Source organism: Manis javanica, chromosome 14 (assembly GCF_040802235.1).
Source record: "Manis javanica isolate MJ-LG chromosome 14, MJ_LKY, whole genome shotgun sequence".
Lineage (NCBI taxonomy): Eukaryota > Metazoa > Chordata > Mammalia > Pholidota > Manidae > Manis > Manis javanica.
In genome coordinates this window covers 78,174,212-78,201,935 of record NC_133169.1, presented here as the reverse complement: position 1 = coordinate 78,201,935, position 27,724 = coordinate 78,174,212, and the positions used below count along the sequence as shown (strand labels likewise).

General features: G+C 42.1%; 1 protein-coding gene across 5 annotated transcripts in view; it reads left to right on the top strand.

The window, feature by feature from the left end:
* Positions 1–27,724, top strand: part of KCNN2 (potassium calcium-activated channel subfamily N member 2) — a 338,557-nt gene that overhangs the window by 192,834 nt on the left and 117,999 nt on the right. For 2 of the 5 annotated variants that reach the window (XM_037020058.2, XM_037020057.2), the window contains exons 3-5: positions 11,037–11,214; positions 12,023–13,236; positions 13,863–13,958. The exons of 1 other annotated variant lie outside the window; for it this stretch is intronic. In XM_037020058.2, the coding sequence (XP_036875953.1) occupies positions 11,193–11,214; positions 12,023–13,236; positions 13,863–13,958 (1,332 nt within the window). In that variant the 5' untranslated portion in view covers positions 11,037–11,192. Of the gene's footprint in view, positions 1–10,788; positions 11,215–12,022; positions 13,237–13,862; positions 13,959–27,724 lie in introns of those variants that run through there. 2 more of the 5 variants (XM_017653153.3, XM_073222176.1) reach the window with 2 other exon arrangements.

Below are 27,724 nucleotides of genomic sequence, written 5' to 3'. Positions count from 1 at the left end.
AATTTATGTGCACCCACCATCCCAGGGACTAGGAATAAATCATTGAACAAGACAGTCTGCCAACACGACTTACATCCTAGTGGGGAAGACATATTGAAAAAAATAAACATATGAATAAAATAATTTGTTAGTTATTGTGGAGAAACCAAGTAAGTGATGGAAGTGTAGAACATATCCAAGTGGAGTGGAGATGGCCAGTTCATAAAGATCTTTAAGAATGCCTTTATGAATGATAGAATCTGATTTCTGGTGCTTTGTAAAAATGCCTTGGCTTCTGTATAGCAAATAGATTTAAGAAGGGCAAGAGTAGAACCAGGAAGACAAATGAAGAAGCTGTTCTTGAGATCAGGGTGACAGGGTGGCTCCCAGAGAAAAGACAGAGAGACGGGAGATAGATTTTGGAGTCAATATTGACAGGACCTGCTGAAATATTGGATATGATGAAGAAGGGAGTTGAGAAAAGAGACTTAATGCCATTAACAGAGATAGGAAATCAGCAGGTGGATGAGGTCTAAGAGGGATATGGGATATGGGATGTGAACTGAGTATTTGAACTCACTAAGGAGGAAATCAGCAGGTGGATGAGGTCTAAGAGGGATATGGGATATGGGATGTGAACTGAGTATTTGAACTCACTAAGGCTGCGATACCTGGAGGACATTCTAGTTGTGCTGTCAGAATAGAAAAAAGGTGTCCTGTGGAGATAGAAAAACAACCCCTGCATACAGTAATGAAGCAACCTGGAGCTACCTATGGGACACGTTGATGTATGAAAAACTGAACACAACCTGTTTAAGTACCAAGAGTACGCAGAGTTACCCTTTCCTGGAATTAGGACAGGTTCCGTATCGTGTATCCTCTGGGGCAGTATAGTTAGTGGCTCCTTTGAATGAATATACAAAGCTTGAGAATGTGGTGGCACTCTCCTACTGTCACGACAGGCTACCTGAGTCGTGGTAATTTTAAGTTGCTTTTGGTGAGTGACCAGAATCAACTGTGTTTTCATCCAGGAAAAAAAAAATTCCACTCTTGGCTTGTGTTGCATTTTAACATGCAGAGCCCAGCATGAATTTGGAACTTCAGCCCAACCAGATTTTTTTTCTTTTTTGGGACAATAAGCTTACATATCAGAAGTTTTATTTAATATTTGGCTTGCCGTCAATCATTAGACAGAAAAATTAACCAAGGCTTCAAATATGAATTGTACCTTTGATAAAGCCAGTCACTGGGAATAAAAGTGTAGATGTACTGAATTTGTACCAGCTAAAGAGGCTCATTATATTTTCATTTTTCTCAAAGGCTTTCAAGTTGTTTCCTTGAATAAAGTCAACCAGTTACGTGCACTTTTTGCAGGACTTTTTATGGGTAGGGTTTATTTTTTTTTAAGGTCCATTAAGCCAACGTCATACTTCTACATCCATATTCTAAGTTTTCCTTTCCTTTTTATTTTTTATGCACAATTTGGTAGTTGAAGACAAATTATTCAGGTGCTATTTTCACTGAAATCCTAATACTGAAAACTGGTTGGAGCTAAAAGGACTTCCATGTATTAGTAATAAGCACAGTGAAACGATGATAAAGTAGATCTAAGTTGTCACTGACCTCTTCTAACTATGCACACGTATCTAGGGACAAAGAAACATGATATTCTTGTTGTACATGTAGAAGAACATTTCAGGTCATTTCTAACTTGTATTCTAAAGGTCCTATTGGTATTTTAAGTAAATATCAAATATGGGTCACTTTCATGACATTCCAGAAAGGTAGGACCCATCCTCACCTTACAGATTAAAATATTGAAATTTAGAAAGATTAAGTAAACTGCCAAGAAAATGGGTGGGGCAGGATTTAAATCCAGGTCTTCCTTCCTCTATAGCTTTCAACTAGATCACTGTACAGGGAGGTGAGGTGCCAGAACCAGCCCAGAGTTGGATGGAGCCCACGCGTGAGTGAAGAATAGTACCAGTTATAGCTTTGGAAAATACAGCATTATTTCTGGTTTGGGATTTCCTTGTGGAAATGGGGCTTGAATTTCCTTGTTTCCAGCCCCTGTTGGTGACCCCAGCAGCCTGGGACAGTGCCTCTACTGGGACCGAAGATAAAGAGAAGAGGTGGCTAATGATGTAGGAGGCAACTGCTATTTCCAGTGCACTGTGACTTGGACCTTACTGAAGAAGGCAAGCCAGCAGAATGAGGGAGAAAACCCAGAAGGAGGAAACACGACTTCCAAGGAATCAGGAGGGTGTCCTGGTCCTTGGGCCATTCAGGAGCCTGGGGATTGAAGGGGCTAGTCTGTGGTGGCAGCCTCCTATGTTGCTTTGGCCCAGGCCCCTTGGCCTGTACAGAGGGGGGCAACTCCACTGAGGGTTCTCCTTTTATGGCAAACCCAGGCAAGGAGAATCATCACAAGTCTTCCCTAAACAGCAGTATTTGGTGTGGTTTCTCAGTCACCTCAGAGCTGTAGTTTGTTCTTAGTCTTCGGCTAAATTCTGGAAGGATGGGTCGCTTGGTAAGAGTGCTGTGTGACTGAGGTCCTAAGTATATTTTGTTATCGAGATATAATAATACTTCCCCAGTCCTAAAAGTATTAAAAAGTAAAAGTACATAGAGCACAGAAAAGAATAAAAGGAAGCTTGTGGCCTGAATACATCTTTCAACTGTGACTCAAATAAATAACACAGGTAGGATTTGGAGGAAATCTCAGGTGCATTGGAAACCCTTACTTTTTCCACAGAAGAAGATAGGTGTAGGGTTACATTCACCCAAGATATCAAGTCCCCCCCATACCCCATTGCAGTCACTGTCCATCAGTGTAGTAAGATGCCACAGAGTCACTACTTGTCTTCTCTGTGCTACACTGTCATCCCTGTGACCCTCCCCCCCACACACAATGTGTACTACTCACAATACCCCTCAATCCCTTTCTCACACCCTCCCTATCCGCCCTTCCCTACCCCTCCCTTTTGGTAACCGCTAGTCCCTTCTTGGAGTCTATGAGTTTGCTGCTGTTTTGTTCCTTCAGTTTTGCTTTGTTGTTATGCTCCACAAATGAGGGAAATCATTTGGTACTTGTCTTTCTCCACGTGGCACATTTCACTGAGCATAATACCCTCTAGCTCCATCCATGTTGTTGCAAATGGTAGGATTTGTTTTCTTCTTTGGCTGAATAATATTCCATTGTGTATATGTACCACCTCTGCTTTATCCATTCATCTACTGATGGACACTAAGGTTACTTTCATATCTTGGATATGGTAAATAGTGCTGCGATAAACATAGGGATGTATCTGTCTCTTTGAATCTGAGATCTTGTTTCCTTTGGGTAAATTCCTAGCAGCGGAATTCCTGGGTCAAATGGTATTTCTATTTTTAGTTTTTTGAGGAACCTCCATATTGCTTTCCACAGTGATTGAACTAATTTACATTCCCACCAGCAGTGTAGGAGGGTTCCCCTTTCTCCACATCCTTGCCAGCATTTGTTGTTCCTAGTCTTTTCAGTGTTGGCCATCCTAACTGGTGTGAAGGGATATCTCATTGTGGTTTTAATTTGCATTTCCCTGATAATTAGTGACGAGGGGCATCTTTTCATGTGTCTGTTGGCCATCTAAATTTCTTCTTTAGAGAAGTGTCTGTTCATATCCACCCATTTTTGAATTGGGTTATTTGCTTTTTGGGTGTTGCAGTGTATTAGTTCTTTATATATTTTGGATGTTAACCCCTTATTGGATGTGTCATTTAAAAATATATTCTCCCATACTGTAGGATGCCTTTATGTTCTGCTGATGGTATCCTCTGCTGTACAGAAGCTTTTTAATTTGATGTAGTCCCATTTGTTCACTTTTGCTTTTGTTTCCTTTGCCCGAGCACATATGTTCAGAAAAAAGTTGCTCATGTTTATATTCAAGAGAGTTATGTAGTTTTTATTCTTACATTTAGGTCTTTGACCCATTTTGAATTAATTTTTGTGTATGGTGTAAGGAAGGGGGTCCAAGTTACTCTCCTATGTGTGGATATCCAGTTTTCTTGGCAACATTGGCTGAAAAGACTATCTTAGCCTCATTGAATTATCTTGGCACCCTTGACAAAAATTAGCTGACCATAAATGTAGAGATTTATTTATAAAGTATCAGTTCTATTCCATTGACCTATGTATCTGTCCTTATTCCATTACACACTGTGTTGATTACTGTAGCTTTGTAGTGATTTTTTTCCCCTAGAAGTCTGAGTCCTTCAACTATTTTTTCAGGATTGTTTTGGCTATTCTGGGCTACTTGCATATCCATATGAGTCTTAGGATCAGTTTGTCAATTTCTCCAAAAAAATCTTCTAGGATTTTGGTAAGGATTTGACAGAATCTGTAGATCAATTTGGGGAGTAGTGACATCTTAACAATATTAAATCTTCTGATTCATGAACATGGGGTGTCTCTCCATTTAATTAGGTCTTCTGTAATTTCTATCAACCTTTTTTTTAGTTTGTATATACATTTCACATTTTTCTGGATACATTGCCAATTTTTTTATTGTATTGCACGTGGAATTGCTTTTTAATTTCATTTCTAAATTGCTCATTATACTATAGAGAAATACAATGGATTTTTCTTAGTATTCTTGTATTAGAAATCTGCTGAACATCTTTATTAGTTCTAATAACATTTTAGTGGATTCCTTAGTATTTTCTCTGTATAAAATCATGTCAGTCATGAATAGAGATAATTTTACTTCTTTCTTTCCATCTGGGTACCTTTGATTTCTTTTTCTTGCCTAAATGCACTGGCTAGAACTTCTAGTACACTATTTAATAGAAGTAGAAAGAACAGACATTGTCTTGTTTCTGATCTTATGAGGGAAGCATTTAGCTTTTCACCAGTAAGTGTGATATTAGCAGTGAATTTTTCACAAATGGCATTTATTGGGTTAAGAAAATACTCTCCTATACCTAATTTGTTGAACTGTTTATCATGAGTTTTGAATTTTGTAAAATACTTTTTCCGTGTCTATTGAGATGATTGTATGGTTTTTGTCCTCTATTCTGTTGGCATGTTATATTACATTGATTGATTTTTAAATGTCAAAACAACTTTGCATTCCAATGATGAACACTAGTTGGACATAGGATAGAATAGCTTTTATATTTTGTTGTATTCAATTTGATTATATTTTGTTGACAGTTTTTTGCATGTATATTCATAAATGATATATATCAGTCTGTAGTTTTCTTATGATATCCTCAAGTTCAGTGATTTTTTTGTCCTACCAGCTCCAATCTACTACTGAGGCCTGTGATGAATTCTTCATTTTGGTTATGGTAGTTTTGAACATCAGAATTTCAGCTTGGTTCTTTTTAATAATTTCTATCTCTTTATCACTATTCTCTGCTTGATAATTTAGTCCCATCATACCTCTCTTTAGCCATTCTGTAAGTATGGATCAGGGCTGGGTATTGAACTAAGCTGGTTCAATAGGTTGGTCAAGAGACTTGTTTGGAATATTGGAACAAAGGATGATGTGGTTCCTTCTGCATGTCACTAGGTGTACAACTGGTGCAGCCGTTGTTCTACCATAAGGTGAATTAACCTGAGGATTAGCCAGTGTATATGAAGGACAGTGAAAAGACTATACCTGAGGAGAGTCTGGGACCTGGTGAACACATTGCAGTCTTCCATAATTATGATATTTTCAATTATGAGGCTAGAAATACTCCTTGTTAGAAGAATTTGACTTGCGAATAAAAGTATCCAATAGTTCTAATTGATTAAAATGTTTTTGAGACAGACTCAACCTAAGCAGCGAGGGCAAAACACTGTGATGAATATTGAGTGTTGTCATTACATTTGTCTAGTGTGTATCATGTTTTCATGATAAAAATTGTGTCATGCCTATCATTTTACATCATACAGATAATTAAAAAACAGTAGACAAAATGTGCTACTGAATTTATAGCCCTACAATACAACAGCAACCACACTGAATGAAAGTAATTTTTAAGAAAAACGTGATATATTAGGTGAGGATGAATATGCAAACCATGAAGAAGTTTTTATTAACATTTAGTGTGTTTTGTTGGTGATGACATTGTTATGCTTAATTCTGCCTAGGGAACTGCGATTCTTTCCCTTTATTTGAGTGGGCCCAAGTCTTGCCTTGCCCTAAACTATTATTTGGAGATTGGAATTTACAAATGATTCCCAACAGGGAGATGAAGCTGTGGTGTCCCTACTGAGCCTGTTTGGCAAGAGGTGGAAAAGAAAAAGGAAAATATAGAGGGTTGATGAATAACAGGTGGGAATGCAATTAACAGAAAAAAGGGAAAAGAGCTAATGCATTGTGTGCCCTGATCCTACAAGAGAGGAGAAAATAATGATGGGAAAAATACACTGAATTTCAGAGAGAAAACAAGCCTTAGGGAACTGTTGGAGCCGCATTATGTGTTAGCACTGAGCAACCAGGGAACTTTGGGGGTCACCAAGTGGAAGCTTTGACATCAGTACTTAGGGATGGTTTTGCATAGCTTTGGTTCCCCTTTTGTTAACTCTTTAGCCCAGCTTGAGTCACACTGGCTTCTCTCTCCCTGTGGCACACAGCCTGACTTCCTTTCTCTGGTTCTCTCACTTTGGGGCATAAAGGGAGAAGCCATGAGATAATCGCTGGGTCAGAGCAGAGAAACTCCGGAGCCAGGGAGGTCCTGCCAGACTGTGGACAAGGCCTCCCAGGCCACACAGCAAGGAGCTGCTGGAGCCTGTTACGTCTCCCTTATTCCATAAAGAAAAAGGACCTTGTTCATGTAAATAAGTACTCTCTATTCATTCTCAGTTTTTACTGTGGATGTTGCCCCCCCAAAAAGGAATGCCCAGTCTGCCAGCAAAATAGGAAGAAAACTGAAAATAGGCCAGGACTGTAGTTTTTTAATATACTTTTTAGTGAGGCATCTTGGGCCTGTGTGCATACAGCACAGTTATTTTATCCATATTTGTATTAGATTCTTATAAATTATTCTGTTGATTAAATGAAGGTGACGAGAGGACAAGAGTTAAGGATCACAGAATCCTGATCAAGCCAGTGGGGAAATGTCTGTGAGGTAATGCAAAGGCAGTGAGTGATAAGGGCGAGCCACTGCTGACCATTCCTGGACCATGAGTGGGTTCTAAGCCTGTATGAGCCAATAGAGTACATAGGTTGTTCTGCTCATCTCACCAGACAGACTCAGAAGACTGTATTTAAAAGCTGGCTTCTCCTTGCTTCTCACTTTGGGACCTGAGATGGCCCAGGTGCTGTATCTCAAGCATTTACTTGTAAAATGGAGATGGTAATAAAAGCTTTCCTAGCTTCCATGAGGGTTTTTATGAAATGCAAATAAAATAACACATGAGAAACTGCTTTATAAACTAGAACGCTGTAGTTTTTTTAAATGACTTTCTAGATTTGGATGTGTTTCTAGCTGCCAAGGGATATTTGTGTGTGAAATCCACAGCCTATTTTTAAAAGACTTCTCACAGTCAATATTCAACTGGCTTACCTATTTGCTTATGTAACACAGTTCAATTCTATTAGCAAAATTAGGGTAAGTTCTAAGTTTTTTTATTCTTTCTTTCGCTGGCACTACACAAAAGTGTAGATGTCCTGATTAGCTGAGAAATGGAGACAAAGATGAGAGTAGAAAAACCTTGGAAAGTTGATGAAGTTAGTGAATAGGCCTCAACATGATAATTTGTCCCTGAGCAATAGTGGTATTGCTAAAAATTAGCAAGACTGCCACCCATAAGCTCATTCAGGACTTAATACTTTCTAATTATAATGCAGAGGTACAAAGAATACATGTAATAATTATTATTCTAATGCTGTCTTCAAATGTAGGTATGAAATTAGGACAATATGTGGTTTAAGAATACCTGTTTTAATGGCCTTTTAATTGTTTCAGGAAAGATGGAGTTGGCATCGTGTAAGAAAACAACTCTGATACTGCCCTGGGTCCCATTTTCATTTACTACTAAGCAAACTAAGTTCAGAGAGGCCAGGGCTTATCACAACTCCTGTGCCTGGCACCTCTAAGTAATTTAGTCACCCAGGCAAAGAAAAGAGAAGGTGTCAGAAAAAAACCATTTACTTTGTAGGTCAGAGTTTCCCTCATCCCCTCAGTGTGGGAAACAGATGTCCTGTCCCCTGCTCAACTGCCCTGACTGCCTTTGAAAATTGACCAGAAACTTTCAAGGTCAGGAGAGTCCTGCTTTTTAAGGAACAACATAGAGAGATAGCACGAATCACTCCAATGCAAAAGTAAATCATAAACAATGGCATAACATAAATCTGAATAAAGTAAGAGATTGGAGTACAAACAATCTGAAGCTTTTACACAGGTCCCTGTGGCCTGGGAAAACCATTCTTCTAAGACTGGTGTGTGTGTGTGTGTGTGTGTGTGTGTGCTGGGAGGGTGCTAAACACATGCATGTGTGTGTTCACAGGCTTGAAATACAACAAATGTGGGAAAGCACCATTCTTCTAAAACTGGTGTGTGTGTGTGTGTGTGTGTGTGTGTGTTCTGGGAGGGTGCTAAACACATGCATGTGTGTGTTCACAGGCTTGAAATACAACAAATGTGGGAAAGCACCTGTTCTAGTATAGATGAAAAAAAAGTGTAATTTTTACCAAAAATGGTAAATGGAGTGTATTTAATTGATTAGATTTAAAATGCATTTTGTGGATGAGTATGACCTCTGGTGTTAAATCAGAGAAATTCCAGCATTTACATATTTTAAAGGCAGAAAGAGAAGCAAATGTCATTTTCCAAAAGTTTGTCATTGGAGGCTGCAGCGTCTTGTTTTGCCATCTTTCTTCATTCCTTCCCTCCTCACATTCACAAATGTAAATGTACCTACTATGTGCAAAGCACTGTCTGCATGGCAGTCTTTGTTGCTCTAACTGCATCACTTTACATGTTACATGTGCCTCTACGATCAAATATAGGAAAAGAAAGCAAAATTATGGTATGTATATTTTTAAAGTTTACATAAAAGCTTAAAATTCATTTGTTAGTTTCGTAAAGCAAAGAGGAATGATGTAATAAGAACTTCTTAAATGTGACCCTGTCATAACCCAACAGTGTAAGATGCCCCAAAGAATAAAGTTATGAAGATTCAGACTAAAAATGAAACTTAAAGTTGTGGGATGTTTTTTGATTTTTCATCATCATATAATAGAGGATGGTCCCACTGCCCAGTCAATTATTAGCAAGATTTTTGGGGTGTGTGTGTGATCAGATGATTCCTTAAAACAGAAAGATGCTAAGTATTTGATCGATTTGCTCTCCTTTTCAATTGCAGGGGGCTTCACATTATTTCATGAACTTTTTCAAAATATTTGCTAGGTGGGAGCACTGTTAACCTGAGCTTTAGTATTCTGACAGTTCCTCATGCTGTGGGCCAAATCTCCATGTCTTTCTTACTTTATGCATTCCAGCCACCCCTGAAACCTTTCTGTGAGTTGTGGGAACTGAATATTGCCATAAATCTCAGTAAACACTTTGTTTCTGTGTGATCCATGGCATGCACCTAATTCCATATTAAGCTATAGAGACACACATGGCAAAAATACAATATCATTTCCCTGTTATTTTGTTTGTGGAATCTGTATTTAAAGCCTTGAATTCGCTATTTGAGAAAGTTTGACACAGAGGATGCAGCCATTACTTTTCTTAGGACATCTTGGTAAATCTAGGAAGTTGTATCTAATTTGATGATGGTAACAATTATTGTGGTGTTTGGGGAAGAGGGAGGTCTATGTATTCTTTCATCTAAGTTTATGAAACATTAATGAAAATATTAATTTACCGAGATAAATACTTCTTTGAAGTATTTAGATTTGTAACGATGAATCAACTTTTCACTCATTAACTAAATAAAACTAGAGGAAGGCTATACAATTTGTTATAAAGTGAAAATAAATGTATGATGGATTTTGTGCTAGAGTTGAATTTTGTTTCTCACCATAAGGTGAATAGCTTTTAATTTGGAATCTTTCATTGTAATTTCAAATTGCTCATTAGAATTGTTTTTAATGGTCATGCTCGCCACACAATCCTTGCAATATCTACTCAGCCACCCCAAAGATTCAATGAGCTCCATAACTCTAAACAAGTTTTCTTAAATTGCCAAAAATCATAGTGGATTATAGAAACAAAATGCTGTCTCCAGTTTTTAGCCATTCAAATTCTACTCCTGACCTAAACTATTGAGAAATGCAAGTTCTGACAGTATTCATTGCCTCAAGTTGAGGACTATGGGACGAAAAGCAACCTTTTCCCATTTTTCTTCTGTATCTATTTACTAACATGTACAAAAAATTAAAATTGCTAAACCATGTCCAAAGGATATCCTAAAATGAATTATTCATTCCATGGCATTGAAAACACACGTACACCCACTTAGGAACAGGTACGGTAAGCCACGTTAGGGCAGCTGCCGAGTAGAGTATCAAGAAATTGGATCCAGCTGAGAATTCCAATTACCTAATTAAGGTGATCCACTTTCACTCATTTCTTAGTCTAAGTCATTATAATCATCTCCATCATAAAAACCATGCTTTAAAATCACCATTTAAAATGGAAACAAATATTCAACTGGCCAATTTCTTTCATTTCCTTTTCGGGAGACGGCAATTTCAATTGATAAAGGAATACAAAAGATACAGACTTCAGATGGAGCGGTAAGAACCCTCCAGGTGGTCGCCTACCGCTTTGTGCTGGTACATCACCTAAAAGAACAAACACATCACAGGAAATGTGTGCGGCACAAAATGCGAAATTTATTAGTTTATTAGACAGTAAATAAATATAACACCTAACTCTGGCAAAGCTCCAGCACTGTCTCCAGGCAGCTTCACTCGGCCCGGGTTATCATTATTAATAATTTCCCAGCCAGGCTGTCACTACCGGCGCAAATCAGCCGGCTCCAGGCCCCTCTCCCAGCCGCCGCCGCAGTCCCGGCTCGGAAAAGAGGATGCTCGGCGTGTGTGACCCGCCTTTGCTCTGTGTCTGTGCTGCAGGTGGGGAGAAGGCAGAACGGAAGCGGAGCTGGCGGCCGGCGGTGGCAGAGCAGTCCCCAGACCCTCGAGCAAGTCGCCTCACCACGTCCGGAGAAGCCCGCGGACCTATCCACTGGGGCGGAGCCAGGCCTCGAAGGCCGGGGGTGCCCGCCCCCCATGTTCCGCAGTAGGCGCAAAAGTGAGCAGCAGTGGCGGGAAAGCCCTCCGCCCCCGCCAGGGGAACCCGGGAAGCCCGCACGGGCTCCTCCCCAGTCGGTGGGGATCCCCTCCTCCGGCCCCGCCCCCATCCTCCCCCGGCCGGTTACGGATGGTTAACCCTACCCGCGCAGCAGCGCAATCTAGCAACAGCGCTGCGCCGCCAATCCGACTCCAGGGCGCCGGAGTCAAGCGCCGGGGAAGATCGGGGCGCGTGGCCCGCGCTGATCTCGCAGCGGCCTAACTGGGGCTAAGGCCCCGGGGTTCTCTCCAAGCCCTGCTGCACTGGCATAGCCAGTGCCAACCTTTTTCTCTCCAGAACCTGTGTCTCCGCAGTTATTTGGCGGGCAGCCGGCAGCCCACTTTTCGTGGGACGGTCGGAGAAGTGGGCGTGAGGCCATGGGGTGCAGTTCTGCAGCCCTACGAGACGTGCACGCGGGCGGGGGAGTGGCCCGGGTTCCGCACTGTCTCCGCGCCTGACCCACGGCCGGGGTGGCCCAACGTGCTGCAGTGCCCCGTGTAGGTGATCTAGTGCGCGTCCGGCACTAGTTAGGAGGCGGCAAGAGGGAGGGACGGACGCCCCTTTTTTTTCTCCTCCTCCTGCAGTAGGGCTGCCCTAGAGGTGCTCCGAACGCTCCCAATCATCAGGTGGAAAGCCCGCCTGCACCCAGTCCTGGCCTGCGCGTCTTTGGGCTTTCACCCTGCAGATCCTGTCCCCCTGCTCCCTTCCTCTATTCCACCCGGGCTCCCCGAAGCCGCGCGCGCCGCAAACTCAGTCTTGGTCCCCGCAGGTGATGTCATGCCCATTGTTTTGGTGCGCCCAGCCAATCGGACTCGCCGCCTGGATTCTACCGGAGCCGGCATGGGCCCTTCCTCGCACCAGCAGCAGGAGTCCCCGCTCCCGACCATAACGCATTGCGCAGGGTGCACCACCGCTTGGTCTCCCTGCAGCTTTAACAGCCCGGACATGGAAACCTCATTGCAGTTCCAGCGCGGCTTCTTCTCGGAGCCGCCGCCGCCGCCGCGCCCCTCGCACCTGCACTGCCAGCAGCACCAGAGCCAGGACAAGCCGCGCCCGCCCTTCGCGCCCCTCCCGCACGCTCCCCGCCACCCGCAGCCGGGCAGCGGCGGGAGCAGCCCATGCCTCCGGTGCAACAGCTGCGCCGCCTGCGGGGCCCCGGGGGCGGGCGCGGGGGCGGGGGATAACCTGTCCCTGCTGCTCCGCACCTCCTCGCCGCTGTCGGGCTCGTCGTGCGGCTGCTGCTCGTCTCGCCGGGGCAGCCAGCTCAATGTGAGCGAGCTGACGCCGTCCAGCCATGCCAGTGCGCCCCGGCAGCACTACACGCAGCAGCCGGCGCCCGCCTCCCAGTACCACCAGTGCCACAGCCGCCAGCCCGCCGCCAGTCCCACGGGCAGCCTGGGCAGCCTGGGCTCCGGGCCCGCGCTCTCGCACCACCACCATCCGCACCCGGCGCACCACCACCCGCACCAGCCCCCGGCGCGCCGCGAGAGCAACCCTTTCACCGAAATAGCCATGAGCAGCTGCAGGTACAACGGGGGCGTCATGCGGCCGCTCAGCAACTTGAGCGCGTCCCGCCGGAACCTGCACGAGATGGACTCGGAGGCACAGCCACTGCAGCCGCCCGCGGCCGTCGGAGGAGGTGGCGGCTCGTCCTCCCCGTCTGCAGCCGCCGCCGCTTCGTCCTCGGCCCCGGAGATCGTGGTGTCTAAGCCGGAGCACAACAACTCCAACAACCTGGCGCTCTATGGAGCCGGCAGCGGAGGCAGCACGGGAGGAGGCGGCGGCAGCGGCGGCGGGCACGGCAGCAGCGGCGGCCCCAAGTCCAGCAAAAAGAAGAACCAGAACATCGGCTACAAGCTGGGCCACCGGCGCGCCCTGTTCGAGAAGCGCAAGCGGCTCAGCGACTACGCGCTGATCTTCGGCATGTTCGGCATCGTGGTCATGGTCATCGAGACCGAGCTGTCGTGGGGCGCCTACGACAAGGTATGCGCCCGGACCCCTCCCACCCTTCCCCGGCCCGCGGAGCCGGACGCCGGCTTGTTGGGATGCGCCCTGGCGGGAACTCCTGGCCTGCTAGTCCGAGCCTTCCCCGGACCGGAGGTTGTGTCCCTGGCACAGCGAACAGGGCTCAGGCGCGCACCCCTTATCCGCGAGGCAACTCTGGAGAGGAAGCCTGGCCGCGCGCAGCCAAAGTTCTGGAGGCAGCGAGCGCCCGGCGCGTTTGGGCACATTAAATAGGTGGCTCTGGGAGGCGGTGGGGAAAAGCCTGCTCCATTCCTCTCCTGGTTTTCGGATTAGAGTCCCTTTTCATGCCCCCCCCCCACCCTCCCCCAGCGCTTAAGCTCAACTTCTTCTCGGGTTTCGAGAGCCAGGATCTGAACTTGAGTCAGTGATGACTCGGCTTGAGTCAGTGCGGACCCGGCTACCTGGTCATCCACCTTCACTTTGAGGCCAAGTGATCTGGCAGGTCACGGAGCCAAGGCAGGTGTACCCCCACATCCCCACCCTCCTGGAGTTCGGGTCTGCTTGCTGGGAACTGACCCACAGGGCCTGGAAGGTGGTAAAAAGTGCTTCTTTCTTAAAAGTGCTTCTGTCTGACTGTGTTGCAGGCGTCGCTGTATTCCTTAGCTCTGAAATGCCTTATCAGTCTCTCCACGATCATCTTGCTCGGTCTGATCATCGTGTACCACGCCAGGGAAATACAGGTAACTTAGATTCTGCTGTTTACGAATGACTTGACTCTAAGCCGTGCCGCCAGCCTGCAGAAACGCAAGGCAGCTTTTCCCAAGCGCTCGTGTCCTTGCTTGAGGTTATAGAAGACAGAGGTGTATTCTGAACATTAACACCTGACCTGTTCTTTCAAGAAGTTAAATGTCAAACGAAACAGTGCAGCATGTAAACGCGCAGTAGTTTCTGGCGTTGATATTTATTAAACCCTTCAGATTTTACCCTTTTTTAGAAAGAGCCACTTCTCCAGGTCGGTCACTGCATTCATTTTCCTTAAGGGCCAGTTTTGCCCTTGCCTCAATCTGTAGGGAAAATGTATATTCTGGCTTGATATACCTCTTCCTAGAAGGTGCGTGGTTATGGAAGGTTGTGTCCATCTGTATCATCTCCCATAATATAGCTAAGAGAAGAAAATGGGCTCATGATATTCCTAGCTAGTGTGTATAAATAAGACATGAGAAAAACTCTAACCCCTTCTCTGTCCCCCAACATTAAAGAAAAAAAAAGTCTTATAAATCTAGAATACAAATTCTGTTTATCTGGTAGCTTGGTAGATTCTTAGCCACAATCCTTACGTTGTTTTTTAAAATCATGGGTTAAGAGCAAAGGCCTCTGCCCTTGTGAGTGGTCTGGTTAGGAAAATGTTTTGTTTAAATGCAGCCAGGAACTCAATTGTTAGATTTGGCCCTCACTGACAATTTCAGAATACTCTTGTGTAAAATCTGCTGGTCATCTTTTGTGTTTATTTTGCTGTAGCCTTCAGTCAAAGGAGTCTTAAGGTTTGTGAGTTAAAATAACTAGAGGTTTAAAAAATTAAGAGAGACTGGGATTTTATGTTAAATTTTAGAATTTACACTAATAAGTATTTCTGATTTTTCTGGAGCAGTTGTTAGACATTTGGTGGAATTACTAAACCCTCAAATTTAGGCTGCTTTCCTTTAGGAGTTGCCTTGGAATTTAAAACATTGTATAGAACTTTCCATTTCAGTAATTTATCATTGGTTATAAGTTAAATTAATGTAAAATTGGTAATTAGCAAACATATACTATATAAGGAAGAAACCAGTTTTAACTTGTTGCCCACACAAAATAAATATGCACTTGACCCCAAATGAGGAGGTAGAAATTACTCCATCTTGCTTTCAAATTTGTAAAAATTTTGAAAAGTATGATTTTGAAGGAGTGTGATTTAGAGAATGAGAATTAGAGTGAGGATAGTTAGAAGTAAGTCAGTAAAACTGCATTGGCAAAACAAAGCAAATATACCTTGGAGGTCTTTAAAATGTTAATTCAAGTAGGTCCTCTAATTCAGTGCTAGTGATTGTGGGCTTTTGAGATTCTCTTAAGACATTTTAAAGTGATACTAAAATGGATCCTAAACATTGTGAGTATGTCTTCTCATTTTAACCTGAAGAGTAGACACTTAGAGCTGGGAGGAACAAAATAGGTCCAGTGGTCCTTTGACTCAGTTTACTGATGGGGAACCTGACATCAGAGGAGGTGTCTGTCGCTGGTCACCCAGCTAGCCAGTGCAGAGTGTGACCAGGCCCTGTCTTCTCAGCTGTCGGTTCAGATGGTTCCTGCTGTGCTTTGCTCCTGTTTGTCAGCAGCCCTGAACTGTGGGCATTACTTTATCTGTAGTTTCTCTCTAAATCCCAGCGTTTGGCATATGAATAGGATTAAACCTAAAAGATTATTTAAAAATCTTCTTAGGTATTTAAAATTCTTTTTGAAACATCAAATTTTTTTTTTTTACTTGCAGACCAGGCTGGTTTTACTTAATCTCCTTTGGAAAGAGACCTTGCTGTCTTTTTTGTTTTTTTTAAATCTATTAATATCAGCTTTTGTATTATTGCCTGTACCTTCTGAAAAGCACACAGCTAAACAAGCATTTCAAGGGGGAGGACAGCCAGCGATATCAACATCAAGAACAAGGTGTCCTCCTGAAAACATTGACTTTTTAAGAATTATTGAGAGATTTTTTGAAGTAACTTATAGAAGTTTTGAGAGGAGTGGCCAAATGTTAAGTATGTGTTGTAAAAAAACTTTCTGATACCGTATTAGAGCTCTTGAAACTAATAGAAGTACAAGATATCATGCTTTTATAGATATTTCACACTTGAAAGAATTCCACTCACTAGTTAGTTTTGAGGATATTTTCTGCCATACAAATGCATAGATATATTGGTTAGAGTCTGTATCGCATGGAAGAGCACGTGGATTGCCCCTCGGAGGCTGCTGAGTACAGTGAACTTCTTCACTGTTGGGACAATGTATCACATCACAGAAAGTTAGATGTTTAAATTTGGTTCTACATTACATGGTACATGGTTTCCGTTAAACCAGCCACACTGACCAAATTAAGGTAATTTCAAAACAGATGCTTGGGTAATATCATTTAGTGGTTTTAGATGTAGCTTTTACACTCAAGAGTTTATCTAGTGGGATTTCTTCCTCAAGCTGAAACTCCAAATTCTTATCTGAGATGCTTTTTGGAACAATAGAAAATGGAAAAGGATCCAGTAAATGTGGAGGCTCCGAGCTAGAAGTCAAGAACCAGGAAAACATGTTGTAATGTATCCAGAGGAGAAAATGAGTGGTGCTGTCCCATAGTTTTCTGAAACTCCCTGAAACCAAGCTCACAGGCCTCTGTATCTGTGTGTGGAAAACAATGGATTACGCCCTTTTTAACATCATTGATGTCACTGCTATAGGTGCATTTCTTTCATATGTTTTAAGCAGATAGGCACTTCTAGTTGTGTTGTACACAACACAAATACATTGATCAGCTTGGAGTTAAGAAAGTAAATGCAAGGATTATGCTGTTACTCAGAGATTGTCCTTGGATGTAGCGCATAGTCTAAAATATCAGTTTTTCTTTTAGCATATTAGTAGGACAGGACAGTGAGAGCTAGCTAGTGGGGGTTTCTGGTATGTGGTAAGTTTCAGGAGAAACGTTATAGGCAGCGTTCTCGCTCTGTCTACCGGAATTGCTTCACGAAACTTGGGGAGGCCCTGACATTTCCATGGAGAACGGTGGAAAGCAAGTCAGTGTGACCTTTTATAAAATGTTTATACACACTCTGGCAAAACAAGATGATTCAGGTGAGTCATGGACTGAAGTGCTTGAATTAGAATAGTGTGATGGGGAGGCATTGTTAAGAACAGAGCTTAGTACATTTCAGCTTTAGTGTCATCCTTCAGTACCACAGACAGCTCAGTGCACCAGGCTATAGTTTGTTTATTTCACTAATTTCTTGTACACGTTACAACCAAAAATGAAATCATGCAGTTTTTTTTTTTTTAGTGGGAATGTTTCTATAAACTCAGATTTAGTGGGAGCAGTTTTTCAGCTAAATAGATACTAGATTTTTATAAATAGACATTTGGCCCTACTTTCCATATCTATCAGTCAAGCGGAAAAAAAATAGTAATAATAATAGTGAATAAATAAATAAATATTAGTAAATGCCTTTGTTTCACAACCTTCTGACAAAAGAAAAGTACTATGGGGATTTCTTTTTAGGATTTGGAAAGTCACTTGATGCTAAATAGGTAGCCTCCTACCTGAAATCTGAGGTCAAATAATGGGAAAAATAGAAGCATGATTTCCTGTGACTTTGCTTTTTCCCTCCCCTCTCCTCCATGGGGTTGGAAGTATTACTTTGATGAAGTAAGTACTCAGTGAAGTTCAGATACTCTTTAAATTTGAATGTAGATTTCACTTCATTCTTTTAACTCCATTGTGCTCTAGTGTCTCTTGTGGAAGTAATTTTAGTTGAAGTAGTTGCTCAGGGTATTGACATAGGCAGACTCAAAATTCAAAGGTGGGAACGAAAGCCCCTTGGATCCTGCTCTTCCTGCTTCTCTTGGGATTTGGCAGAATGGCAGGTACTACACTTTAAAGATGAGACCTTTTTTGTTGGGGTGGTTTCATTTTGGTAATAATTATACAATATACAGCAATAGAGGAAGACTGATTTTTCCTTGGAATCTTTTGCTGTCAGATAACTACTCATTCTCTTTCAAGTTAGCTTTTTAGAGATGGGCAATAGAGATCTAAAACTTGAAGAACAGAAATTAAAATTTCTCTTTACTTGTGCATGTAGGCTACACAAAGGAGGAAGGAGTAAGTAAGGGCAGGGGACTCTGAGGGCTCCCGGAGTGGTTGTGGGGATGGTTAAGCACCCACTTAATAGATTTGCCTTGTGGAGGCTGGGAAAGGTTGCTTACTTTCCCACTCCTATGGCGAGCAAGTAGATGCTCCCAGACCATGCAGAGCATACTGCATATGGTTAATATTAATAAGATAATACACATAATGAATAACTCAAACAGCACAGAAGAATTTAAAATAAAAATGATAGTCACATTCTGTAAACTCTCAGCCCTATTTCTCAGAGACAACCACTTTTAAGTTTGTTCCAGAATTTTCAAAAATGAATATTTAGAGGCATAAATATACATACAGTCTTGCTTTTATTCCAAAATATATCTTGGCAGGTTTCCTCATCAGCACATAGAGACCAAGCTGTGTATTACCCCATTTTGTGGATGTACTCTGGTTTACTCATGGGCATTTTGAGTGTTCTGGGTTTTTGCTGTGATAAGCAATACTAAAAATGGACATTCTTGTCTTAGGGGACAGCCCCTGCTTCCCTGCACAATACTGCTCACACTGGATATTGTTAAAATGAATTTTAAATATCTTTGGCTTTTTGAAGTCTAAAAGTTGACTGTCTTCCTGAATGAACATTTTTTGAGGGTGAGAGGGAACAACTATTTAAGGGCAAAGCTTCAATGCCTCACAGGCTTATTTGCAACATTTTGCAATAGCTAGTGGTGCATTATCTAATCTACTAACTGAACAATCCTTGTAAAGATACCATCAGCAACAAATAGTTGACAATTTTTCATTTTTCTACTTTAAATATTTTAGAGGTGAAGGAAACTAAAAAAGTAGAAGGAATGATCTTTGATTGGTCTGTAGGTCTCTTCTCTATTTCTGAGGTTGGAGAGAATTCCTGGTGGACTGGAAGCCCCAGAAGATAGCGAGATGGAAAACGTGCCCACATTGCTTTGTGATGTGCTGGTCAGCTCCTTGACGGCTATCTCTGTTGCCAGCAACTTGTCCGTTGGTTGTAATGAGACTCTCTGGCTTTATGTATACACTGTAGTAACGAAATCACTCAGGACTAATTTTCTCTGCCTGCTTGTGTAAAGCTCTCTGCATTATTAATGGGTGTGACACTAAATAAAGTAATCCTGGTGTGTTTACAGAGCAGCATCACAGATGAAGTAAGCGTGGATCTTAGGTTTACTGCAGGTGGACTTGTTTGATCTGCCAACTTGTTTCTGTGCCCTGTTGCGTACAGGTCGGAAAGGAGGGCCCCGTGGGCTGTCATCGTCTCACACCACAGCAGGCAGGGCGGATGGAGGGAGGGTGAACAGATTCAACTTCAGGAAGCCACTTTTGGTCAGGGTATAGTGTGGTTTTGTGGTACCATTTTAGAGAGAATTTCTGCACATGAGGAAACAATACAATGTCTGCTGCTCGGGGAATATATTTTTAACCTGAAACTACTTAAGAACTCTATTTCTGAAGCTAGAAACTGCATGGAAGGGGCTTAAATCCTCATCCAGCCTGCCCAGCCTGGGAACCCCTGTATGTCATCTTTGATAAAAGCAGACACGCACTTTCTGCTTGACTCTCTTCCCGTGATTGCCAGTTCACCTGTACGAGGCGGGTGTTTTCATTGCCAGACAGCTTTTATTTTTAGGAAGATTTTCCTTATGTTGAGGGGAAGTCTGCTTTCACTTTTCCCATTTTCAGCACTTAAGAAGATTGTGAGCTCTGCAAATATTATGGAGAAAATGACCGGAAGGTCCCTTCCTGCCTGGACCTGACATTCCAAGGAATGTGGGTTAAGGAGGCAGGCAAAAATTAAGAGAAAGAAACAAAATCCTTGGAAATGTAATAAGCACCGTGACGGGGATGTAAGGGGCTGAGATAGAAGATGACTGGGGTGGGAGGGTATCGTACACATTAGAGGGTGATCAGGGAGGACTCCCTTTTAAAGTGAGACTAAAGGAAAAGAAGTCATCAGCTGTTGGCAGAGCCGATGGGAACAACCTATGCTAAAGCCTCATGACCAGGAGAATTTCCTGCACTGAAACAAGTGAGGGCAAACCAGTGTGGCCCAAGCAGGGGCAGAAAGGTAGTGGGTAGGGCTGGGGAGTGGGATGGGGATGCAGGTTCTGAGATTGAAGGGACTTGAGGCCATGGTAAGAAGTTTTGGATTTTTTTTGCAAAGTGCATGGCAGGAGTCATTGAAGAGTTAAAAGCATGAAAGAGTCGTGATCCAACTTACTGTTCAAGCAGATCTTTTGATGCTCTGGGGAGACTAATCTGGAGAGCATTTGGAGGCTCTTGGCGAGTCATGTCATGGTGAATGATGACGCTCACGTGGCTCGGGTAGCAGCATTAGAGATGAGAAGAGGTCCAACTGCAGACCCACATTGGAGGTAGGATGGTCTTCCTAGCAGACTGCATGTGCCAGGTGAGGGCGAGGGAGAATGCAGACGTGACTCCCAGGGTTCTGGTTGGAGCGACTGAGTATATGGTGCCAAGAGGGAAAGACCCAGGTCAAAGGGTGGGATGTGGAACCAGGAGTTCGTGTTGGCATAATACATATGAAATGCTTCTGATTATACAAGAGAACCTAGAGTTCAGAGGAAACATCTGCAGCAGAAATTTCAGTTGGGGAGTAATCAGTATAGAGGCTCTCTAAACCCTCAAGAACTGATAAATCACTGAGAGAAAATAGAAAGATGAGGTTGAGAGTTGATCAACCTCTGACATCTAGAAAGAAAAAAAAGAGGTAAGAAGGAATTGTCCCTCCAGTGGATATGGGAGTGTTGTAAGGAGGGCACATTCAATACTGTAAGGGCTGTTAATATGGGGTAGAAAAGCACCTTTTGGATCTGGCAAGTTGAAGGCCCTTGCTGACCTTGCTGAGCAGCTTCAATGGAGTGGTGGAAACAGAAGACAGTGTAATTTCCAGTAGTATAACAGAGTAAATTGATATCTCCCTTTCACAGAATCACGGAATAAACATTAAACATTGGTGAGGTCCCTTTGAATGCCCTCCTAATTAAATAGTTCCAGTTTTTTTTGGAACATTCCTGACCAGACTGAGAATTTTGCTCATCCTATTCTTCTGGATTTACTCTGTTTTGTTGAATTCCCTCTTCAAATAAGAAGGGCAGAAATGTACCCAGTACTTTCAGACGGGATCTGCCAGTAGGTTGTTACCTTCCCTCCCCAAAAATGCTACAGTATACTGACTGTTAGGAGTCTAAAATGGTCATTGATCCACACAAACTGTCCCCGAGTGACACCTGTACAATTGTTATTGAACTGGATGGATGGCTATACATTTATAGACCCCATTAAATAGTATTTTGCTTTCAGAGCAGTGTTTCAACCTGTCAGAATTATTTGAATCATAATTCTGATGTTCATTTGACAAACACTTGTTTAGGTTTGGAAAGTGCTATGTATGAACTGGCTGTGGAATCGACCGGACCCAAATTGGTGTTAAATTCTCTTCCAGAAACATGGCCAATAATAGTGGCTCCCACCTGGTTTGTATACCTGCCCTTGGCACATTGGGCTCCTCTTCCTAGCTTCTCTCTAGCTGTGAGTTTGAAAAGTATACCTTGGGAACCCATGCTCAAGGCATGAGCGAGCCACCATCAGTGCTCAGACGTGGGCCTTTTTTGTTGTTAGCCATCTGCTCATCCATGATGGTTGGTGCAGCCTTGCAAGTGATAACAGCGCCAGGAACCCTGACTATCAGCCAGCTCACGTTCCTCTCCAAGAAGGCCACAAGGTGCATCAGATCCCTTGCTGAAATCCATGTATTCTGTGCAAGCTGCAGTCTCATGATCTACCAGGCTATTAATGATATCCAAGAAGAAACAAGACTGATATGCTTATTGTTTTAAGCATTACAATGTAGGCTTCATGACCAAATGCCTTTTCTCTTAAAAATTTTGTTTTCCTATACAGATCATAAAAAATAATAACTAATCATGTTAGAAAATGTATAGAACATAGAAAACATGAAAAAGAATGTTAGTTTCATCTCACCATCCAGAGATGATTATTGGGTCATAATGTATTTATGTAAAGCAGATGGACATGGCATTTGCCATATATATGTATAAAGAAATTTGGTATTCTTCTTCTGTAATTTTCTGTTGATTCCCCCATGCCATTAAATATTCTTAGTAGCTCTAATTTTTCCCCATCATACAGCTATAATCAACTTAATGCTTTCCCTTATTATTGAATACTTAAGAAAAATTAGAACTTATTCAAAATTATTTTTATAATAAATAGTCTTCCATATAAATATCTATGAGCATTTCTAATGATTCCCTGAGGATAAATTGCCAAGAGAAAAATCACTGAGTTAAAGGATATTATTTAAGACCACTGTTGATACTTTGTCAAATTGTCCTCCAAAAGTTTATATCACTCCTTTCATTTTTCAGGTGCTCACAGACCACTTCATTAAACTGATGTGGTGGTTTTTCTGTATTTAAGTCTAATATACCAGTTATTTTTTTTTAGTACTGTGCTATTTGTAAATCCGGCTATTTGTTTTTCTGTGGTGTCTCAGACCTTGCTGTTTCTCTGTGATCTTGTTTCTCTGTGATCTTGGTTTCTAAACATTGGCTAACTGTGTTTGTAAAAAGGTTGTCCCTGTTTAATAATTGCAATTTATATAGAAACAGTGTGAAAGCAGCATTGAAAGATAACTTTGTCCTCAAATGTTCCCAGTCTTTTTTATTATAGGAAGCTGTAAAAATCATAATTTCTGAAATTTTTCTCTATAAACTTTCCTGCTGAGCAGAGCAATTAGACTCTCCTTTGGGTTGTTTACTGTTTTTTTGCAGCATAGCCCATGGCTTTGTGCACTACCTCTAGAGCCAGTCTGTCTGGGCTCATACCCAGCTCTGCCACTAATTAGCTGTGTGACCTTGAACAAGTTACTCACTCTCTCTGTACTTCAGTTTCTTTGTCTGGAAAGTGCAGAATATAGAATACGTCTCTCATCGGGTTGTTACGAGGATTAAGAAAGTCAGTGTATATATAAAGCGCGTAGATCACTGCCTGGCATGTGGTGAGGGCTGTTTAGGTGCCAGCTGCTGGTTATCGTGAGCTATTTTGGGGTTCATTGGGGTGGAAGGGGAGGAATTGGAGCCCATCATCTCTGGGCTTTGGGAAACAGTGATGATTATTTTTCTCTTTCTTTACCAGACTTACGACAGGGAACCAAAATAAAAAAAAGGTAGGCATTAGAACAGTGTTCGTTAGTTTTGAAGTCACTTAGTCTTGAATATGCGTGTGTATTCATTTTGTTTCTTAATAAAAGCTTTGATGTCTACTAAGGACAGACAATATTTTTTTTAAACTGAATTAATTCAGATTCTCCCTATGGGCAAGTTGGCTATCTGAGGCAGTAAGTGTTCATTTTGATTGTTGGGTTTCAGGTCTGTAAAGTAATGTCAAAATACTGTAATGTTATGGTTAATAGTTTTTAGCAAAATAGCCATTTCCTGTGTAAAGGTGCTATAGGTGTGGCTTCATGCCGAAAGGAAATCTGTGAGCCATGTCAACTCTAGGCTTCTAGGTCACAGCTGAGGGCATCTCCTCAACACTAATTAGGACCTTGGTGACTTAGAAGAGTTAAGTGAGGCACTCTGCAAGTAAACAAAGGGAATAATTTGGCTAATGGAAAATGATGGTGTTTAACCCCCACTGCAAAGGGTAAGAGGTAGGAAACAATGAAACAGGCATCTGTGTAAAGAACTGTGATTGACAGCCTTTCTGTTCCCATTCACTAGGGGTCTACAGGGTATTCAAATAAACATCAAAAGCATTTTTTTCTTTTTCTGACTAGGTTTCTCTCTGGCAAGAAATGACATTTCAAAATATTCTTTGTCAGAATGATTGGATTTACTTTTGATCAGAGAGCTTGCATCTTCTCTTCTGTTTTATTTCAAATAATCATTAGTTGAGTCTGTGTTATGCCAGCCTCTTTTTGAACAGTGTGTTATTGTTGGGTGAGTTTTAGACTTTGCTTTTGGAATTTGTAAAACCCACTGTGATTCAGACATTATCAACTTTGAACCAAACGGTGTAGACAAGTTTTAACAGCTTGAATACTCCATCAATACTTTGTTCTTTGCTTTCTTGAATATTCTGAAGATTTTATGTATTTTATGTATATTCTGAACATTTTATCTGTAATGGTTATCCAGTAGTTGTTAAGAGGGCATTGTTTCCAGTAATCTAACTATAGAGATTTTGATATGTAGCCTTTATTGTTTGGTCACCAATGTATCAGAAAGCTTTGGTCTTCCAAGGGAATTTTATGCAATATTTGTATGTTAGTTTTGACACAAACACTGAATTTGGGTGAGGAGGGATTAAGCACTATAATATGTTGACCATGGTTTTAATCTTGGGTAGTGCTTTTCTGAGAAGAGACTCTACTGTCATGAGCATTGAAAAAAAAACCATGGATAATAATCCTTAAACTGCTTAATTTTTGCTGAGTAGCTAGAGGAAATCATGTCCTGGTATTATGTTTATTTTTAAGGCCATGGATTATTTAACTATTAAAAAGTAGTAATTGGGCTGAATATCTATTAAAGTTGCATGCATGTAATTTGATATAAAAGTGATGGCTATTAGATTCATAATAGTCACCTCAGTCTTTTTAAAAGGTATGTATAGTATTTCTAGACATATGCCCATGCAAAGCTATTGACTAAACACTTAATTTAGCTATGAAATTTTAAGACTGAAAGTCTTGGCTTTTAGAAACTTGCTGTAAGTCAATTTCACGTTGGTAAATCCTCCCATACTAGGAAAAAGTTCTTATATCAAAGAGCATGAATTGCTATCTGTCTTTTGAAATGAGAATAGTTTAAGAGATATTGGTTTAGTAAAATACGCTATTATTTTAAAGCTTTAGCTGACTGCTTAAACCTGTAACATTGCAAATTTTAATGCTGCTGTTGAAAAATATTTTGAATAGAATTTTCCTTCTTTCCCATTAGTATTTTAATCAAGAACCTCACCATTTGTTCTCTTTTATCAATGTCAAAGAGGATACTTAATGAAAATGCATTTGAGCAGGCTTAGACAAATTAAGCAGTAGTGATACAAAGAGAAAAATCTCTAATATACTAGTTTTAGGGGGAAGAGCAACAATACTGTATTTTGGATCAAAACGACTTTTTAAAAAAATTTCCTTTATTTTGGAATTCACTAGTTCTTACAGGTTTTTTAGTATAATTTTTAAAAGGCATAGACTAATGTGTTTTCTCTTTACCCCTTCAGCATATCCATTTTACACAGTCTCCTTTATCCTTTTTGACAAGTGTGACTGCTTTGAGTGGTTGCGCCTTGGCTGTGTTCTGCGTCACGTCTCGGAGGGTCTCCCTTGGGTGCTGCTCGCACTGGGCGACGAGGTGCCAGCCCCACTCACTGTCATGTTCACAGTCTCGCTGCGGGGACTGATACTGTGAACACAGATTGCTTCAGTGGCAGCTCTTTTGAAATAATTTATCCATCAAATGCGTTTCATTGCTGTTTTATACAAGTGGCCACAGATGGAAACAAGACAAGAGTTGGGGACCTAGTCCCTCAAGCCTGAGTCAGAACCTCCTGCGCGGAGATTGCCTGCACCATCAGTGGGCGAACGCTTGCTCTGCAGCGCTGTCCAGCACCGAAAGGTCTGCTCTGCGCCATCGTGCAGTAGCACGTGCGGCCACAGCAAGATGACCTGTGCGCCGGAGGGTGGGAGAAGCTTCACCTTCAAGGTGTGCCTCATGGCATGTTGCCAGGAGGGAACCAAATCCAGCAAATGCAAGGGAATCGGGTTGGGAGGCTGGTGGAGTGGAGGCGATGAGCTCAGACACCCAGGTGATGTGCTCTAGTTGCATTCCCAGTTGAGTATAAATTTTTATTAATTTGCTGGCATTTCCTCTCTCCTCTTTTGGTGTGATGATGACCTGTGCATTGACAGTGAGGTCAAAGCAGTCAATGATTTTTACCTTTTTTTCTTAAATGCAGTGGGAGAAATTACAATGAAAGTGCTTGCAAATCTGGTTGTTTTTACCATGAAGTTAAGAGCAGGATTTTAAAATCATCTCACTGGCTTTGTTTTGTACTTGCTAGTGCATCCTTTCTTCAGAGAAGCAGCCTGCCTACCCAGCAATCTGTGGCAGTGCTGGGCATGTTTACATAACCTATCCCTTTTCATGCCCTAAGTCTTGTTTTCATCTGGGAATATTCTAGGGAAACACATGCTGCATTTGGAGATTTCCATCCACGTCAGGATTGCTTAGCTGACTCTGGTCCTGAGGGACGAACTGCAGATGCGTGCTAACCTCTAATACCCTTGGGTACATCACCATTGGAGGGAGGACAAACAGGCGTAAACGTAATATTTTCCGGTCATGGTGGGTCATACCTGGGATTTATGTTTATCTTGAATGTTAAAACTTTGAAAAATAGAAGAGCCACTGCCTGTAGGCGACAGATGCCATCTGGTGGGGCCTGTCCCTGTCTAGCAGGGTGTGGGTGTCAACAGAAAGTATAGCCCCCCAGAGGACAGGGTAGGAGTGGCTGGATAGATACCTTCTGTCTAGACAGCCACATGTGTTTCTGGGAAGCAGCCCAGAGCACAGTTAAGAACTCTGGCTCTACATCCAGACAGATTGGGGTTAGAACTTGGCTTCACCCAGCATGACCATGAGAATAAATTGTACCTCACCAGCCTCATTTTCTTTATTTGTAAAATGGAGGTGATAATTAGACCTATCTCATTGGATTGTTTTGAGGATTCAGTGAGACAATGTTTATGAAGCCTCTAGCATGATACCTGGCATATTACACGCTACACATCACACGTTCTGTAAATGTTAACTTCCTGTTATTGCTCTTCTCTCATTACTAATATTAAGTAAACATTGTAGCCTTAGCAGGGAAGCAGAGCCTAGAGTCTAGTGCAGGGGGGAGAGAGTCATAAATAATGTATTATATTCTGTAGCTGAACCAAGTTCTAGTAAGAAGGAAGTTGGGCAGAGAAGGCAAATACTTGATTAGTTAAAGCAGGGAGTTGGCAACCTATAACCAGATCTGGCCTCCTGGGCACATCCAGCCTGCCTGTTTTTATGAAGTTTTATTAGAACACAGCCATGCCCATTTGCTTACCTACTATTTAGCACTGCTTTTACACTACAACAGCAGAACTGAGTAGTGGCAACAGAGATAGCATATGGCCTGCACACTCAAAAATATTCACCCTGGTCCTTCACAGAAGAAGTTTGCTGAGCCTTGAGTTGGAGAGACCAGGATGGTCAGCAAAGGCAGGGAGAATAATGCACAAAAGTGTTACTTCTGCTTTTCGATCCCAAGTGATTTTATTCTTTGCTCTGATTTTAGGCTTATTAAGGTATGTGGTGAGCAGAGGTTCAGGTAGAACCTGCTTGAAACCTGGAAAATGCAAATTTCTGTAGGGGCAAGGTCTTCTGCTAGGACCCAAGACCTCAGTCTTCCTGAAGGATCTTGTATTTCTGGGGTTGAGGTGAAATGGCATGTTGGAGTTAAGATTTAAGTCCTCATGTGTGAGTAGTGAGTAGAATGGCTGTAGTGGGA